Consider the following 16,855-nt stretch of genomic DNA (forward strand, 5'->3'; position numbering starts at 1 on the left):
TCCTGATCACGGAGACGGGGAAAGGCTAGAATGACATGCACAGCCTGAATTTCTGGTGAAAAATTCAAACCACCAGTGGCCATTATGCCTGACCCATGCCTCTCCGAAGTAGGGATGTACGAAACTCACTTACCTTTTCGCGGATTCTGTTCATGGTGGGGGGAGGCGTTCTGTCCCTTCCTCCGGAATCCTCGACTGGGGGGGAGGCGATCCGGTCCTCCCCCCTGGAATCCTTGACAGCTGGCTCTGGTCCACGCAGCCGGATTTCTGGCCGTGGAGGGCTCTGGGTAAAAAACAAAGCAAAAATGTGTATGCAAATGGCGGCGGCTACGGCCGCCGCCATTTGCGTTCCTTATTTTTCGCCGTCTTAGTCTACATAAATATTTACATAGACTAAGATGGAGAAAAGAAAGGGGAACGCAAATAGTGTACTGGGCGCTATTTGCATTCCCCTTTCTTGTCTTCGTCTTAGTCTACGTAAATATTTACGTAGACTAAGACGGCGCAAAATAAGGAACGCAAATGGCGGTGGCCGTAGCTGCGTACGCATTTCATTTTGCGTACGCATTTCATTTTGTTTTTTTAACCCAGCCGTGATAGGCTACGTAAGCCTTTACATAGCCTATCACTGATGTAAAAAAAAAAAAAGATGAGACAACAAATGGTGGTGGCGGCAGCAGCCAGTCGGAAGACCAGACGCCGCCACTGGAGCCACCGCCGTCGTCCGGAACATCCGTCCCAGGTAAGTCTCATCCCGGGGGAGATCCGCGGGGGGCAGGGGGGCGGCAGGCCATTCTGCCATGGATTTCGGGGGGCTGAATGCACTGGCATTCGGCCTCACCAAGATCCGTGGCGGAATTCTCTGACATCCCTACTCCAAAGCCACCACGCTGCCATGCCTGGCGTTGGCAATCAGTGAGGTGGTGGCCAACCAGTTTGATTAAATCCCAAGGGTAGAGTGGGCAGGTGTCATACTTTACCGAGGGCAGACCTGAATTTGAAGAGCTGGCAGAGGACAGACCTGTATTTGAAGGTCTCCTCTGTTTGCAGGGCTGTCCAGTCCAAGTCTGGTTGAAAGCCAAAGAACCATAAGAAGTTCAACTAACTCATCAAGAGGTAGTTCCTGGATAGCAGATTGAGCAGGCACACAAGCGGTCACACTGGGTCGCAGCCTTCCCCACAATAGTCAGATGGATTGTATTTCTGTTTCATCAATACTTGTTTATTTCTAAATTTGCATCTGTGGAAATACATTAGCATATGTGTTGGTCCTTGCTGGCTATCCTTGCTGGCTGGCAAACAGCATCCTTAGCTCACTGACTGATAAGCCCGGTCGTAAACCTGTCCGAAGCTAGGAAAGGAGGAGACTAGAGCAGGCGGGGGGGGGGGGGCTTTACCAGTTCGACAAATCCAAGACGGTGCGGCAGAGAGAAGTTATTTTTTCCAGTCCAAGGTCTAAACACGGATTCATGAGCAATGCTGAAGTTCCGTTTCAGGGTCGAGGCAGGGATGACAAGATCCGGCACGTGGAAACGATGTTCCCCAGCAGCTTTGTCCCTGCCTGCTTCCTGCTTTTAATGGCAGCATCCTGAAACAGCCGCTGGCCTTCAGTCCTCTGGCCTCCTCTCTGTCTTAAGCAGAGAGAGGCCTCCCTTCGTTGCTCTTTTACATGAAGCCACCTTGGCTTTGCTGGGGTCAGTGGAACTTCGTCCTTGGAATCCTCTGGAGAGGCTGCAGCCGGGCATGGCTCCTCCACAGGGGGCTCGGGGGCTCGGGCTACTTCTGTGCTAATCCCTTCCTCCGGGTCTGGAGCCTGCCATTCCCCTTTGTCCTCGGAGGAGTCCGAGGGAGGCATGACAATATGCAAATGTTAATGCAGATTAACATCTTCTTTTATGGCGATGCATGACCAAAGATGCCATTAAGACTGTGTAGGGAAGTTACCCCTTGGTCTGACACAGTGTTGGATGTACCTCCTTTGGGAGGTATCATCCTGGGGTGAGGGGTAGGCCACTGTACTCCTCAACTAAAATGCCAGTTCAGCCCCCCAATTTTAGAGCTTGTTAACTCTTCCTCTTCCTCATGATGGTCAATGGGGAGTCCCCCTGTATCGGCCCCAGGAGTGTAACTAAGTCACCTGTAGTGTTAGAGGGGCCTAGAGATCCATAATGCCTTGCTTAAGTTCACCATTAGTGCAATTCCCTTGCTAGTAAGCCTCTGAGCATGTGAAGATGAGTCAAAGGGCCGATATTCTCCGTGAGCCCCTGCCAAAGGAAGTGAGGGGGGGCTACTAGGAGGAGGGCTTTTTCTGCTGTGGCACCCCGGCTCTGGAACGAGCTCCCTAGTGAGGTTCACATGGCACCTACATTGTATTCCTTTCAGCGCCAGGTGAAGACCTTTTTATTTTCCCAGGCATTTTAGCATTTTAGCTTTCTAGACTTTTAGCTTTGCTGATTTAAATCTGTATTTTAAACTCCTGCACTGCTGCTAGGTTTTATTGTGGTTGTATTGTTATATTGTGGTTTTAATGTACTATATATATTAAATTGTTTTATTGTGTGCTGTTTGGTTTTAATTTTTGTGAACTGCTCAGAGAGCTTCAGCTATTGGGCGGTATAGAAATGAAATGAATGAATGAATGAATGAATGAATGAATAAATAAATAAATAAATAGCGCGGCCTAGCACATTTCATACTAATGAGTAGAGTATCTAATTAAGATGTGCCTGGGAAGTGAAGTTTGTTTACCTTAAAGCTACAGGTGACTGTGCTGAGAACCAAGTGCTGTTAGTCTATGCTATGAACGCTAGGGGGCGCTTGCTGCTGTCATTCTGCCTCATTGCTAACATGCATGGTATAAAACCCATTGTACCCCATGGCTCTGGGTTCAGAGAAGCTGTCTGATCCAACCATTGGGTACGCCTGTGTGCTATACATTACTCAATAAAGTACTCCTTGTAAGTAAACCTGGGTCTGATTTATCACTATCTTGGCACCTCTAAATTAAGAGGTCGAAGCCCATGGCCGGGGCAATACACCCCCCCTCCTTGAGACTCCAGTTTGAGCAGGTTTACGGGTCATGAGACTTACTATGCCAACAGTCTCTGCTTGGGGTCATCATCATCCTGTGTGTGTTGCTGGGGGAACTCTTCAGCTTCCGGTCTCAAGAGTCTCCCCCCTCCATCTTTTGTCCTTCCCCTCTCATTTTTGATGCTCTCCCCTCCCCCGTTGTCCTGCAGCAATACTTCCTTCACCCAAGAGGAACTCCTGAACGAAGCCCGCGCCATGGACAAGGCGCGTTTCACCTACGTCCTGCGTCTCTTTGGCCTCTTCGTGGGCCACATGCAGGCAGATGCAGTGGTGGTAGGCTTGGGTGCTGCTGTGCCCAGCCTGGGTCTTGTGATGGAGTTTATGGAGAATGGCAGCTTGTCCTCTCTGATAGACCGAGTCCGTTTTGTGCCTTGGGCTCTGCGGTTTCGCATCCTCCACCAGGTGGCGCTGGGGATGAATTTCCTGCACAATCTCAGCCCGCCGTTGTTGCACCTGGACCTCAAGCCTGGCAACATCCTCCTGGATGGAGAGCTGCATGTCAGGGTGAGCCACATTTAATTGTTTAATTAGGGACAGTTTAGAGTACATGCCCCCTAGATGGAGACGTATCCTCCGCAAACTGTGTGTGAGTGATTTTTCAAGCTTTCTACCTTCAGGGAACCCTTTTAATTTGTGGGCTGACCAATCCTATGCATCTGCAAAGGCACCCTTGCTCATTGCAAAGGATTCTAGGATGTGTTCTAGGGCACCTGTTAAGCAGCAATGGCTAGGCCTGTTGAAACTCATGGTCTCCATCAAAATGTGTATGACCTCTCACATTTTAAACCTTGCCCTTCTTCCAAAGAGCTTAGGGCCACGATCCTCTCCCCTCCACTTTTACTCTCACAACAACCTTGTAAGGTATGTTTGGCCAAGGGCAAATGACTGTCTCAAGGCCGCCCTGTGAGCTTCAAGATGTAGTGGAGAATTGAACCTGAATCTCCCCATTCCCAGTCCAACACCCTAACCGCTACACCCTAACCAATACACCCAATGCCCTCCTGCAGCTATAGCCCTGTTCAGGTGTTCCTAAAGTGGGCAGACCAAACATGAGGAAAGGGAGCGACAGCGTGCTAGTCCCACCTCCTCCATCATGGCTTTTCTCACTCACTACTTTTGGAGGGAGACTTTCTGAAGAGCAGAACCTCCTGTATCCCTGGACTGATGCTACCATGATGTAGGGATGGTGGAGAATTCTGCCACGAAATTCAGTGATGCCGAATGCACTGGCATTCGGCCCCCCGAAACCCATGGCGGAACGGCCTCCCCCCCACCCCCCCTCAGATTCCCCCCTCCCGGGATGAAGCTTACCTGGGGCGGATGTTCCAGTGGCGGCGGCATCCAGTGGATGTTCCAGTGGCCTCCCACCCCCCGCCCCCTATGGAATCCGCCCCCCGGGACGAAAGCTTACCTGGGGCGGATGTTCAGGCGGCGGCTCCGGCGGTGCCAGTGGCAGCTGGTCTCTCGGCTGGCTGCTGCGGACTCAAATGGCGGCCACCACGCCATTTGCGTAGCTGCCTTTGCCATGATAGGATACGTAAATACTTACGTAGCCTATCATGGCAAGCAAAAAACCCCACAACTGCGTACAGTTCCCTTTAATCCAGGGAAGTTGAGCCACTTTCATTCTGAATTCAATTTCAAACCATCAGTAGTCAGGGGAAAGGAGGTGGGGCCAAGGGAGGGGTGTGGCCAACTGGAGAACCCCAGATCGCCAGATGGAGACCCTTGGTGAGTTAGATTGGTGCTGCAGGCCTGAGGTTCAACACGCCTGCTTCAATCAAAGGAATAAACATCCTTGTAGCTTTTAAGTTGGTTGAAGAGAATAAATGCCTACATCATACAGAAGGTGGAGTGGATGCTTCTGTATCAATAACGTGGGCGGAGGGGTCAGACGTGTACGAACTGGGCTGTTACAGAGGTATTCCTCTTTGTGTCTGTAAAATGTGTGTATCTCCTTCTCTAACCACTGCTTACCTTCTACCCCCATCCCACCCCACTTCAGGTGGCTGATTTTGGGTTATCCAAGTTCAAGCGAGGGACCACTCGGCACGCAAGTAAAACCTCTGGGGAAAGAGATGGGTATGGCGGGACGCTGGAGTTCATGCCCCCAGAGGCCTTCTCTGATTTGAACTACAAGCCAACCCCTGGCACAGATGTCTACAGGTGAACACAGGCTGCCTTGCCTCTGTCATGTGCCAGTGGGTGCTGCAAGAGCTAAAGATCGCCCCAACACCCATTTGAAAGTTGTCATTTTTAGGGATGGCAGAGAATTCTGCCACGGATTTCAGTGAGGCCGAATGCACTGGCATTCGGTCCCACGAAACCCATGGCAGAACAGCCTCCCCCCCTGCTCCCCTGCAGATTCCCCCCCGGGACGAAGCTTATCTGGGGCGGATGTTCCAGTGGCGGCGGCTCCGGCGGCTCCGGCGGCACCGGCGGCTGGTCTTTCAACCAGCTGCCACGGCTGCCATTTGCGTCTGCTGTTTGCCGTGATAGGCTACATAAGTATTTATGTAGCCTATCACGGCAAGCAAAAAACCCACAACAGCGTATGCAAATGGCGGTGGCTACGGCGGCCGCCATTTGCATTCCCTTTTTTTCGCTGTAATAGCTTACGTAAATATTTATGTAGGCTAAAACGGCGGGGAAAAAAGGAACGCAAATGGCACCCACTATGCCAGTGTGGTGTAGTGGTGAGAGTGTTGGACTAGGAGTCGGGAGATCTGGGTTCTAGCCCCCAATCAGCCATGGAAGTTCACTGGGTGACTTTGGGCCAGTCACAGACTCTCAGCCCAACCTACCTCACAGGGTTGTTGTTGTGAGGCTAAAATGGAGAGGAGGAGGATTATGTACACTGCCTTGAGTTCCTTAAAGAGGAAAAAAGGCGGGATATAAATGTAATAAATAAATAAAATAAAATAATAATATGCTATTTATAGAATCATAGAATCATAGAATAGTAGGGTTGGAAGGGGCCTACAAGGCCATCAAGTCCAACCCCCTGCTCGATGCAGGAATCCAAGTCAGAGCATCCCTGACAGATGGCCATCCAGCCCTATCTTGAATGCCTCCAGTGTGGGAGAGCCCACCACCTCCCCAGGTAATTGGTTCCATTGTCGTATTGCTCTTACAGTCAGGAATTCTTTCCTGATGTTCAGCCGGAATCTGGCTTCCTGTCACTTGAGCCCATTATTCCATGTCCTGCACTCTGTGATGATGAAGAAGAGATCCTGGCCTTCCTCTCTGTGACAACCTTTCAAGTACTTGAAGAGTGCTATCATATCTCCCCTCAGTCTTCTCTTCTCAAGGCTAAACGTGCCCAGTTCTTTCAGTCTCTCTTCATAGGGCTTTGTTTCCAGTCCCCTGATCATCTCTGTTGCCCTCCTCTGAACCCTCTCCAGTTTGTCTGCATCCTTCTTAAAGTGCGGTGCCCAGAACTGGACACAGTACTCCAGATGAGGCCTAACCACTGCTGAGTAGAGGGGAACTAGTACTTCCCGGGATTTGGAAGCTATGCTTCTATTAATGCAGCCCAAAAGAGCATTTCCCTTTTTTGCAGCCACATCACACGGTTGGCTCATATTCACCTTGTGATCGACAACAATTCCAAGATCCTTCTCGCTTGTAGTGTGGTTGAGCCATGTATCGCCCATCTTGTAACTGTGCATTTGGTTTCCTTTTCCTAGGTGCAGAACTTGGCATTTATCCCTATTAAATGTCATTCTGTTGTTTTCTGCCCAGTGCTCCAGTCTATCCAGATCACTTTGAATTTTGTTTCTGTCTTCCAAAGTATTAGCTATCCTGCCCAATTTTGTGTCATCTGCAAATTTGATCAGCATTCCCTGCACCTCCTCCTACAAGTCATTCATACAAATGTTGAAGAGCACTGGGCCCAGGACTGAGCCCTGTGGTACCCCACTCGTTACCTCTCCCCAGTTTGAGAAGGTCCCATTGATAAGCACTCTTTGAGTCCGATTCTGTAGCCAACTGTGGATCCACCAGATCATTGTTTCATCTAGCCTACTTTGGGCTAGTTTGCTCATCAGGAGACCATGGGGCACTTTGTCGAAAGCTTTGCTGAAGTCGAGGTATATGATGTCTACAGCATTCCCACGGTCTACAAGGGAGGTTACTTGATCAAAAAAATGAGATCAGATTTGTCTGGCAGGACTTGTTTTTGACAAATCCATGTTGGCTTCGAGTAATCATGGCATTGTTGTCAAGGTGCTTACAGATGGATTCCTTTATCATCTGCTCCAGAATTTTCCCAGGGATTGATGTCAGACTGACTGGTCTGTAGTTCCCAGGTTCCTCCTTTTTACCCTTTTTGAAGATAGGGACAATGTTAGCCCTCCTCCAGTCATCTGGCACTTCCCCCGTCCTCCATGATTTCTCAAAGAGAATAGACAGCAGTTCTGAGAGTTCTTCTGCCAGTTCCTTTATTACTCAAGGATGCATTTCATCTGGCCCTGGAGATTTGAATTTATTCAAAGTAATTAGGTGTTCCTTGACCATATGCCTCTCGATCTCAAGCTGCAATCCTGCCCCTTCAGCCTGTACTTCGCCTTTGCCAGGGGGGTCATAGACCCTCTTTTGGGAGAAGACTGAGCCAAAGTAGGAATTGAGCACCTCTGCCTTTTCTTTGTCATCTGTTATTGTTTTGCCATCCTTATTTAATAGCTGAACAACCATTTCTTTCCTCTGCCTTTTACTATGCACGTAGCTGAAGAAAGCCTTTTTGTTGTTTTTAGCATCCCTCGCTAACCTCAGCTCGTTCTCAGCTTTAGCCTTCCTGACGCCATCCCTGCAATTCTGTACTACCTGCCTGTACTCTTCCTTTGTTACTTGGCCTTCTTTCCACTTCCTATATGTGTCCTTTTTTGTTTTCAGGTCATCCCTAAGCTTTCTGTGAAGCCACATTGGCTTCTTCTGTTGTCTTCCACCTTTCCTTCTCGTTGGAATTGTTTGTGATTGTGCCTTGAGAATTTGCTTTTTTAAAAGCTCCCACCCATCTTGGACTCCTTTTCTCGTTAGCGTCGCTTGCCATGGGACCTTACTGATCATTGTTCTGAGTTGATTAAAATCAGCTTTCCTAAAATCCAGGGTACGCGTTTGACTACACTCAGCTTTTGCTTCCCTTAGAACCAAGAAATAAAGTACAACATGGTCGCTTTCCCCCAGAGTTCCTGTAACTGCTACTTGATCCACGAAGTCATCTCTGTTGGTTAGGATCAAGTCAAGGATAGCTGATCCTCTAGTTCCTTCCTCTACTTTCTGTAGGAGGAAGTTATCTGCCACACAAGTCAGGAATTTCCTGGAGGGGCCATGTTTTGCAGAATTTGTCTCCCAACAAATATCAGGGAAATTGAAGTCCCCCATTACTACTACGTCATGCTTCCTTGAAACATTGGCTATTTGCTTTTCAAAAGTTTCATCCTTGTCTTCTCCTTGATTGGGTGGCCGGTAGTAGACTCCGACCACTAGGTTCCTTTTATTCTTTGCTCCATTTATTTCAACCCAGATGCTCTCGATGGGGCTACCAAGCTCCTCCTCCTGTATTTCTGTGCAGAGATATGTATTTTTCACATACAGTGCAACCCCACCTCCCTTTCTGTTCCTTCTGTTATTTTTGAACAAGTTATATCCTTCAATTGCTGTATTCCAGTCATGAGAGTCATCCCACCAAGTCTCAGTTATACCTATCAGGTCATAATTTCCCTCTTGTATTAAGAGTTCAAGTTCGTTCTGTTTGTTTCCCATACTCTGGGCATTAGTATATAGACATCGAAGACCATGTGCTTCATAGTCTGGCTTTCTTCCTACATGTGTCTGAAGACTATTATTGGGCACTATCAGAGCTGTTCTCTCTGTTGCAGTGCATGCGCCTACGTCCATTGTTACCCCCAACATTACATCTCCGTTCCAAGTAGGATTCAGTTTAAAGCCCTCCTAATGAAGTTCTTCATGCTGTGGCCAAACACATTCTTCCCATCCTTTGTGAGGTGCAACCCGTCCCTAGCCAACAGCCCATCTTCCAGGAAGTATAGCCCGTGGTCCCAGAATCCAAATCTCTCTCATTGGCACTACCTTCGTAGCCAGTCATTCACCCGGAGTATTTTTCGTTCCCTTTCTATCCCTCTTCTAACTACTGGAAGGATGGATGAGAAAACCATCTGGGCCCCAAAGTTCTTGAGTTTCCTTCCCAAAGCTTCAAAGTCTGACGTGATCTCTTCGTTGCTCCGCTTGGCGGTATCATTTGTTCCCACATGGATGAGAAGAAAGGGATACCTGTCAGTGGGCTTTATGAGTGCAGGCAACCTTTCAGTCACATCTCTAATCCGTCCTCCCGGGAGACAACATACCTGGTGAGTCCACGGGTCTTCGTGACATACTTGGGTCTTGATCCCACGCAGCAAGGAGTCTCCCACTACTACCACTCTTCTCTTCTTCTTCTTGTAGGCCTGGGTTTCATCGCCTCTGTTTGACTGACCTTCAGCCTCTTGCTCACTCTCATGCAGGTTCCCCTGTGATTCTTCCTCTGCAGGTTGTCCTCCAGTCTCATCCGCAAGTACCTGGAATCAGTTCCACAGCTCCACTGCTTCCACTGGTGCAGAGTGGCATTTAGTTCTTCTTCTCCTAACTGTCACCCTTTTCCAAGGAGTATCCTCTACTCCATTTTTCTTCACCTCAGCATTTCCCACTGCCTCATCTTGCTGTTGCTCTTCAAGCTTCTGGTCTTCCCTTTGCTACTGTAGTTCCCCCATTCTGTCCAAGAACTCTTCGTGTTCTCTTATTCCCCGGAGGGTCGACAGTCGCCGCTCCAGTCCACTTACTTTTTCTTCCAGCAGCGTGATCAACTTGCACTTGTTGCAGGCGTAGGCCATGTTGTTCTCAGGCAAGAAAACAAACATTGCACACACCTTGCAGGTCACCACCACTGGAGAGTCTTGTCCTTCCATAGCCTCTTTTCCTTTTTTGTGTCTAGCTTTGTGATTGTTCTAGACTAGCCTGTGCCTGCTCCTCTACTCAGTAGAGGTTAAAAGCAGAGTCCCGCTGGTGTGAAAGTGTGTGTTACAAGACAAATAAATGGAAAAAAGTTAGTTAAAAAAAAATGTTAGGGACCTCCCGCTTGACCTCCCCTGCTGAACTCCCCTAGCCAACTCCTGTTTGCTCCCCCTGTCCGCTCGCTCTGGTCACTTGCTCTCTGGGAGCTTGCCTGCTTCTGTAGTCCCTGGACCAGCTGGAGCAGCTTGCTCTGCTCTGCTCTGCTCAGCTGGGAGGCGGGAAACAGACATTTGCGTTCCCTTTTTCCCCCGCCATAATAGCCTACATAAATATTTACGTAAGCTATTACGGCGAAAAAAAGGGAACGCAAATGGCGGCCGCCGTAGCCGCCGCCATTTGCGTACGCTGGGGGGGGGGTTTGGCCAGCCGTGATAGGCTACGTAAATACTTACGTAGCCTATCACAGCAGCCTGGCTGGACGCAAATGGCGGCCGCTATGGCGGCCACCATTTGTGTCCACAGCAGCCCGTCTGCGGCCAGAACTCCGGCTGCGGACGGCCCTGGCTGGCTGCTCCATGGAGCCGCCACGGAGCAGAGCCGGCCGGGCAGGATTCTGGGGGGAGGACCGGACTGCCTCCCCACTCTGTCGAGGATTCCGGGGGGAGGGACAAAGCGCCTCCCCCCCACCGTGAATCACAGCTGCGAAAAGGTGACTTTTGTACATCCCTAGATTTGTAAAGCAAGAAAACTACATAGCGGATCTGAGGCTGTCATATCTTAATGGTGCTCTTCCCTATTTGCCTGACATTGGTTACCCATGTCCATGGTGGTGTTTCATTCATGACTAGTCTGTAGCACTGGGGCCACTTTACTGTGTTGCTGTCCTGTTGTGTGGTTACCTGAGGCTCACACGGGAAGCTAATGCCATCTGACAGGGTCATATCTGAGCAAGAATTTCCAGTCTATATCAGCCAGTCAAGGCAGGCAAGGTTATTTTTATTTATTTATTGCATTTATACCCCGCCTTTCTCCCTCTCGCAAGGAACTCAAGGCGGCTTACATTATCCTCCTCCTCACCATTGTATCCTCACAACAACAACCCTGTGAGGTAGGTTGGGCTGAGAGTCTGTGACTGGCCCAAAGTCACCCAGTGAGCTTCCATGGCCAAGTGGGGACTAGAACCCGGATCTCCCGGCTCCCAGTCCGTCACTCTCACCACTACACTACACTGGCTCTCAGGTTGAGTCAGGTAGGCAGAGTCCGGTCATGGATAGTGCTTCGGGGACAGCAAGGTAGGTAAAGGCAGAATCCTTCTTGTGTAAAGGGCAGCTGCAGCAACACCACGGATAGCTCAGAGTGAACTTTGCTGGTGTCAGGGGTGCCTCTGAGCATAGGCAGAGACAGACTCCTCAGGTTTCAATAGTCCAGCTGGATGGAGAGGGCCTCTTTTCACACACCGCTGTGAGAGATAGCAAACAGGGAGAAGTGGGGCTTGGAGAGCCTGAATTCTGAGACGCCAGGTGCAGATGCAGAGCCAAGAGAGAGATGGAATGGGCAGAGCTTAGGTGATCTGCCCAATTGGCCGAGCGGGAACAGCTATGCATAGAGACCTCACAAGATAGAGGGAGATCCCGCCCTCTTAAGTTAGGATAGCGTGCCCACCTTTTCTCAAATGGTGGGCAACTTTCAACCTTTGTAGCTTCCCTTTGAACTCCCTGAAGGCATTTCCTTTGTAGACTGTGAGTTACTGACCATTTGCATCTGTATGACCCATTGAAGTAAAGGGATTAAAGAACCCTGGATAGAAGCCCCTTATCTGTGTTTTGATTTGGCTATTGAAGTTCAGCAGGGACTAAAGGGAATCCTGACAGCTGGCTGGAGCTTTTTCCTACTAGAAACACAGGAGGATGTTGTCTCAGCAGCAAGCTAGAGCCCAGTGAAGCTTTATGTAGGCAGCCACAATCTGTAGTGTGCTTAGCTTCACCCCCTCTGGACCGTTAGGCCTCCCCTGATTCTGTAGTCTCAGATTCCTGCAAGGCTGGGGAGATGGCAATTCTGCTGGGAGTTTCTCCTCTGAAATCAGAAGGTGATGGCAAGGCTGTGTCTTCTGGACGACAGGCCCTGAAAGTGGGACTGCCTGTCCTGGAAGAGCAGTCTGATCCTCATCTTTATCAAGGGTCTTCTCCTGTACCCTGAAAAGGCAGAGATTGGGAGACATAGCACCTCCACCTCCAATCCCAGTGAGCACTGTAGAAGCCGAGGTGATGGGAAAAGGGATGGCTCTGTCGAAAATGCTTTTGTGAAGGAAGTGGATCTCGGAAGTGGGCATTCTCCTGTGGCTCTAATCCTCTCCCTTATCTCTTTTCAGTTATGGGATCCTCATGTGGTCAGTGCTATCTGGCCAGGAACCTTATCCACGTGAGTCTGCTCCTCCTCTTGTGGTTTCTGTCTACCTGTCTGAAGTTCCACAGATGACTGGGAACTTATTTAATGGGATACTTAATGCATCTGTGGTGCATATTTAATAGGCACTGGTGAGCCATTGTAAGAAAAAAGGGGGAGTTTCACTTCCATATTTACCCAACACAAGTCTGAGAAGGGGGCATGTGATCATGCACATCCAATGACCTGTCAGGGTGGAAACTGAGCCGATAGACACCCAGAGCAGTTCTGATTCTGAGGAGGATCAGCAATCCGTGGGAGAGGAGCCAGCTCATCCCTCACAGGCACAGCAGCTGGCAGAGATTCCTCCTGCTGGCATTCCTGAGATAGATAGTGACCCTGGCAGTGAGAGAGTGTGGGAGGGGGGCTTGCTAGACGCTCGACGCAGATGCAGGGAGCGACGAGTGATGGAGGGCGTGGAAAGGAGGCATAGCGCCTGTTTGGTGTGCAAGTAACAGTCGCGTCCCGTGGACCCAAGGGAAAGAGGGAGGATCTCTCCCTAGCCCATAAGTTCAGGGTCTTCAAGTGATTCTCCTTCAAATGGGGATCAACTGCCTACCCGGAGCATAGGCTACGCTGCTGTTCATTGCTAAGTCGCTGGTGATTAGCTTCTGAAAGAGTCATTAAGTTGTAAAAGGATTAAAGCCTTGAAAAGAATCCTTTTGTCTGTGTCTTGAGTTGTCTATTGGAGTGTACTGAAAGAAGCCGCTAGGGCGCTCCTGACATGATCAAACAGGATTACTTAGAGTATATTCTCTACCCTGTAAAGTTATATTGGTTTTAGACATTTTGAAGTGTCATGGTTCCTCCCCAAAGAATCTGTGGCTTAGTGAGGATGCTTAGAATTTTCTTCGAGTTCCCTAGTCTTCCTCAGTGAACTACAGTTTTTTTAAATATTTTCCAGAATCTTACACAAATTTAGTTGTAGAAAAATGTGTAATTTTTTTTTTTAAAAAACACTGGCTGAAAAATGTCAGTTTCCCCCATAGGCTACAGCATAAAAATGCACATTTTGGGAGGATTTGTGCCAGGTGGGGGGAGGATTTATGCATTTTGGGGAGATTTGCGCATTTTCGCAAGTCTGAATTTGCATAAATTTGGGAAATGGGGAAAAATCTGATTCTCTCAATGAGTGGATGATGGAACAAAAGGCACCTGTAAATCCACAAAACGCAGGGGGGACAGATTTTCCAAAATCTGTACAACCCTACTATTGATGATGATGTTTGTTTGTTTGAGGTCTTTATCTGGCCAATCCTTCAGCAACATGCACATGATGGCTTACCAACTTTTAAAAATGCAATGAAACAAATGTAAAACATTTCATTTCAAATGCAAAATTATACTAAAAGGAAGAAGTAAAACTGCAAAGAGCAGCATGAAAACCATAAACTCAGCCACAATAAAACAGATCAGATTGAATTAAAAGGCTTGGTGTGGCAGTCTTTGCCTGGCACCAAAAGGCCATCAAGAAAGGCACCAGGCGAGCCTTTGAGAGTAGATTATTCCACCCTCGGGGAGTCAAATGGGTGTGTGAACTGCTACTACCAAGAAAAGAGCCACTGTGCTGGTGTGGACAGAGTATTGGACTTAACTGGGGAGGACAGTGTTTGAATCCCTATTTGGGATTTGAACCCCTAGACTCGCTGAGTGACATAAGAACGTAAGAAGAGCCCTGCTGGATCAGACCAAGAGTCCATGCAGTCCAGCATTCTGTTCACCCAGTGGCCGACCAGCTGTCGACCAGGAACCCACAAGCAGGGCATGAGCACAACAGCACCCTCCTGCCCATGTTCCCCAGCAACTGGTGTACAGGGGCTCACTGCCTCTGGTACTGGAGGTAGCACATAGCCATCAAGACTAGTAGCCATTGATAGCCTTCTCCTCCAGGAATTTGTCCAACCCCCTTTTACCCCCCCCCCCCATCCAAATTGGTGGCCATCACTACATCCTGTGGTAGCAAGTTCCATAGTTTAATTATGCGCTGCGTGAAGAAGTCCTTCCTTTGATCTGTCCTGATTCTCCCACCAATCAACTTCATGGGATGACCCCAGGTTCCAGTGTTTTGATAGAGGGATAAAAATGTCTCCCTATCCACATTCTCCACACCATGCATAATTTTGTAGACCTCTGTCATGTCTCCCCTTACCCTCCTTTTTCCAAGTTAAACAAGCTGTTGTAACCTTCTCTCATAGGGGAGATGCTTCAGCCCCTTGATCATTTAATTGCCCTTTTCTGTACTTTTTCTGTACGGTATCTTTTTTTAGGTGTGGTGACCAGAACTGTACACAGTATTCCAAGTGTGGTCGCACCATGGATTTGTATAAGGGCAGTGTGATATTGGCAGTTTTATTTATTCTCAATTCCTTTCCTAATTATGCCTAACATGGAGTTTGCCTTTTTTACAGTGGCCACACACTGGCTTGACATCTTCACTGAGCTGTCCACCACAACCCCAAGACCTCTTTCCTGGTTGATCACCGCTAGCTCAGATCCCATCAGGCTATACTTGATGGGAGTATCCATCCAATCCAGATTGAAATTGCAGTGGGTCACACCATAGATTTGTATAGCGGTAGTATGACCCTTCCTCACTCTAGCCTAGGTTGGGATACAAATGTGTGAGAAAAGTGTGATGATCAGAAAAAAGTCTGTGACCTCAGTCAAAGCAGGGGTGCAGAGCTTATTTCAGCCTGAGGGTTGAATTCTATTTTGGAGAAGCTCTCACATGCTACATTCCAGTAGTGAGTGGGGCCAAAAACAAAAAGACAGAGGCCAACATACCAAAAAATACCATCATAATGTAGCTTAAAGAACTTAAAGCCAGTAACAAAGGCTTAGGAGAGGCATACCAAACTTTTAGAATGCGGGAAAATGCCGGGAAACCAGGAAATGATTGGTGATTTGAGGTACAGGGGGTTGGGCCAGGGGAAGGGGCATGGCCTTCTGAGGAACCACAGAAGGCCAGATTTGGCCCTGGTCCTAAGGTTCTGCACCCCTGCATCAACAGATAAGTAGCCATAGCTGTGAATTTGCCCTTAAAATGTACAAACCTATGAGTTTCTGGAATGTTCTATTTACTACTAATATATCCATTCGTGCTCAGACGTCCACCCTGGCAATATGAGCTCCCTCTTCAGAAGACTCATCCCTCAAGGCCAGAGGCCAAACACAGAGGACCTGGAGAAGACAGATAATGTGTTGAAGCTGGGAGACATGGTCAGGCTCATGAAACAGTGCTGGCATAACGACAAGGCCCAAAGGCCATCCTTCCGAGGTAAGAAATGTGACAAGGTTGCCCACCGAGGCAAGGTTGGCTTCAGCTTACAACTTAACCTCCTTTTGTTAAAATGGTGACAGCGTTCATGTCTGTCCAGTACGTTAACCTTTGGACTCAGTCAGAACCACAGAGAGCCAGTATGGCATAGTGGTTAGAGTGTTAGATTGGGACACAGGAGATCCTGGTTCTAGTCCCCATTCGGCCATGAATCTCATGGCGTGACTTTGGGCCAGTCACTGACTCTCAGCCCAACCTACCTCACAGGGTTGTTGTTGTGAGGATAAAAGGGAGAGGAGGAGGATCATGCACATCTCTTGGGCTCCTTGGAGAAAAGGTGGGATGTAAATGTAACAGACAAGAAGGCCATGTTTCTTACTAATGCACCCTTCTGCTGACTGGTAAAATATACTAAAAGAACCTTGATGCAAACCTATGTATGCTCAGCACAGAGGGTTTAAGCCAGTGCTGTGCCGAAAATTTCTCCCACATTTTTTCCGACCATTCTCATTCAATTTGATAGAAGAGAAATTGCTTTCAAAAAGAAATTCAGCAGTGAAGAAATTTTGGAGAAATTCTCATTGGTTGGGTTTGGGTTCCTTGGGCTTAGGAGGTGGCCAAGGGATGAGTACAAGTGTCCTGTTTTTCACTGTACACTCATCTCTCTGGCAACCTGTAGCCTCCTCAGCTTCCTACCCTTCAGTTAAAGCCCAGTTTAAGGCACCATGAGGTAATTCCTCCCATGGGTTTTTTTTCAGATCAGGACGTGCAGGCAGCCCGGGAGGCTAGCTGTGATTAGGTCAGCTCAAAAACACCACAAAAATACATTATAACGCATCCTGAAGGAGGCAAAACAATGGAAACCTCTTGCACGGTGGGAGAAAACTCTCAGGAAATTGGAGGATAAATTTTGGCAGAGCACTAACTCCACCTTATCCTTGGAGCTGGACACAGCACCGCCCCCACCTGCATTGCAGTGGATGCAAACTGGGGGCCAGCCTGCCAAGACAGTTGATGCTGTTGCAGCAGGAAGACCCT

The 16,855-nt window shown here is 48.6% G+C and overlaps 1 protein-coding gene across 4 annotated transcripts in view; it reads left to right on the forward strand.

Annotated features, from left to right (window-relative positions):
- The window catches only part of RIPK3 (receptor interacting serine/threonine kinase 3), a 39,568-nt gene that overhangs the window by 4,818 nt on the left and 17,895 nt on the right, over nucleotides 1-16,855 (forward strand). For all 4 annotated transcript variants that reach the window (XM_084806194.1, XM_084806195.1, XM_084806193.1 and 1 more), the window contains exons 3-6: nucleotides 3,240-3,594; nucleotides 5,096-5,256; nucleotides 12,467-12,516; nucleotides 15,647-15,817. In XM_084806194.1, coding sequence (XP_084662320.1) covers nucleotides 3,240-3,594; nucleotides 5,096-5,256; nucleotides 12,467-12,516; nucleotides 15,647-15,817 — 737 coding nt within the window. The remainder of the gene's footprint in view (nucleotides 1-3,239; nucleotides 3,595-5,095; nucleotides 5,257-12,466; nucleotides 12,517-15,646; nucleotides 15,818-16,855) is intronic.

The sequence above is a fragment of the Heloderma suspectum genome, chromosome 6, assembly GCF_057233095.1.
Source record: "Heloderma suspectum isolate Gila_16-S chromosome 6, 16-S_ref, whole genome shotgun sequence".
NCBI lineage: Eukaryota > Metazoa > Chordata > Lepidosauria > Squamata > Helodermatidae > Heloderma > Heloderma suspectum.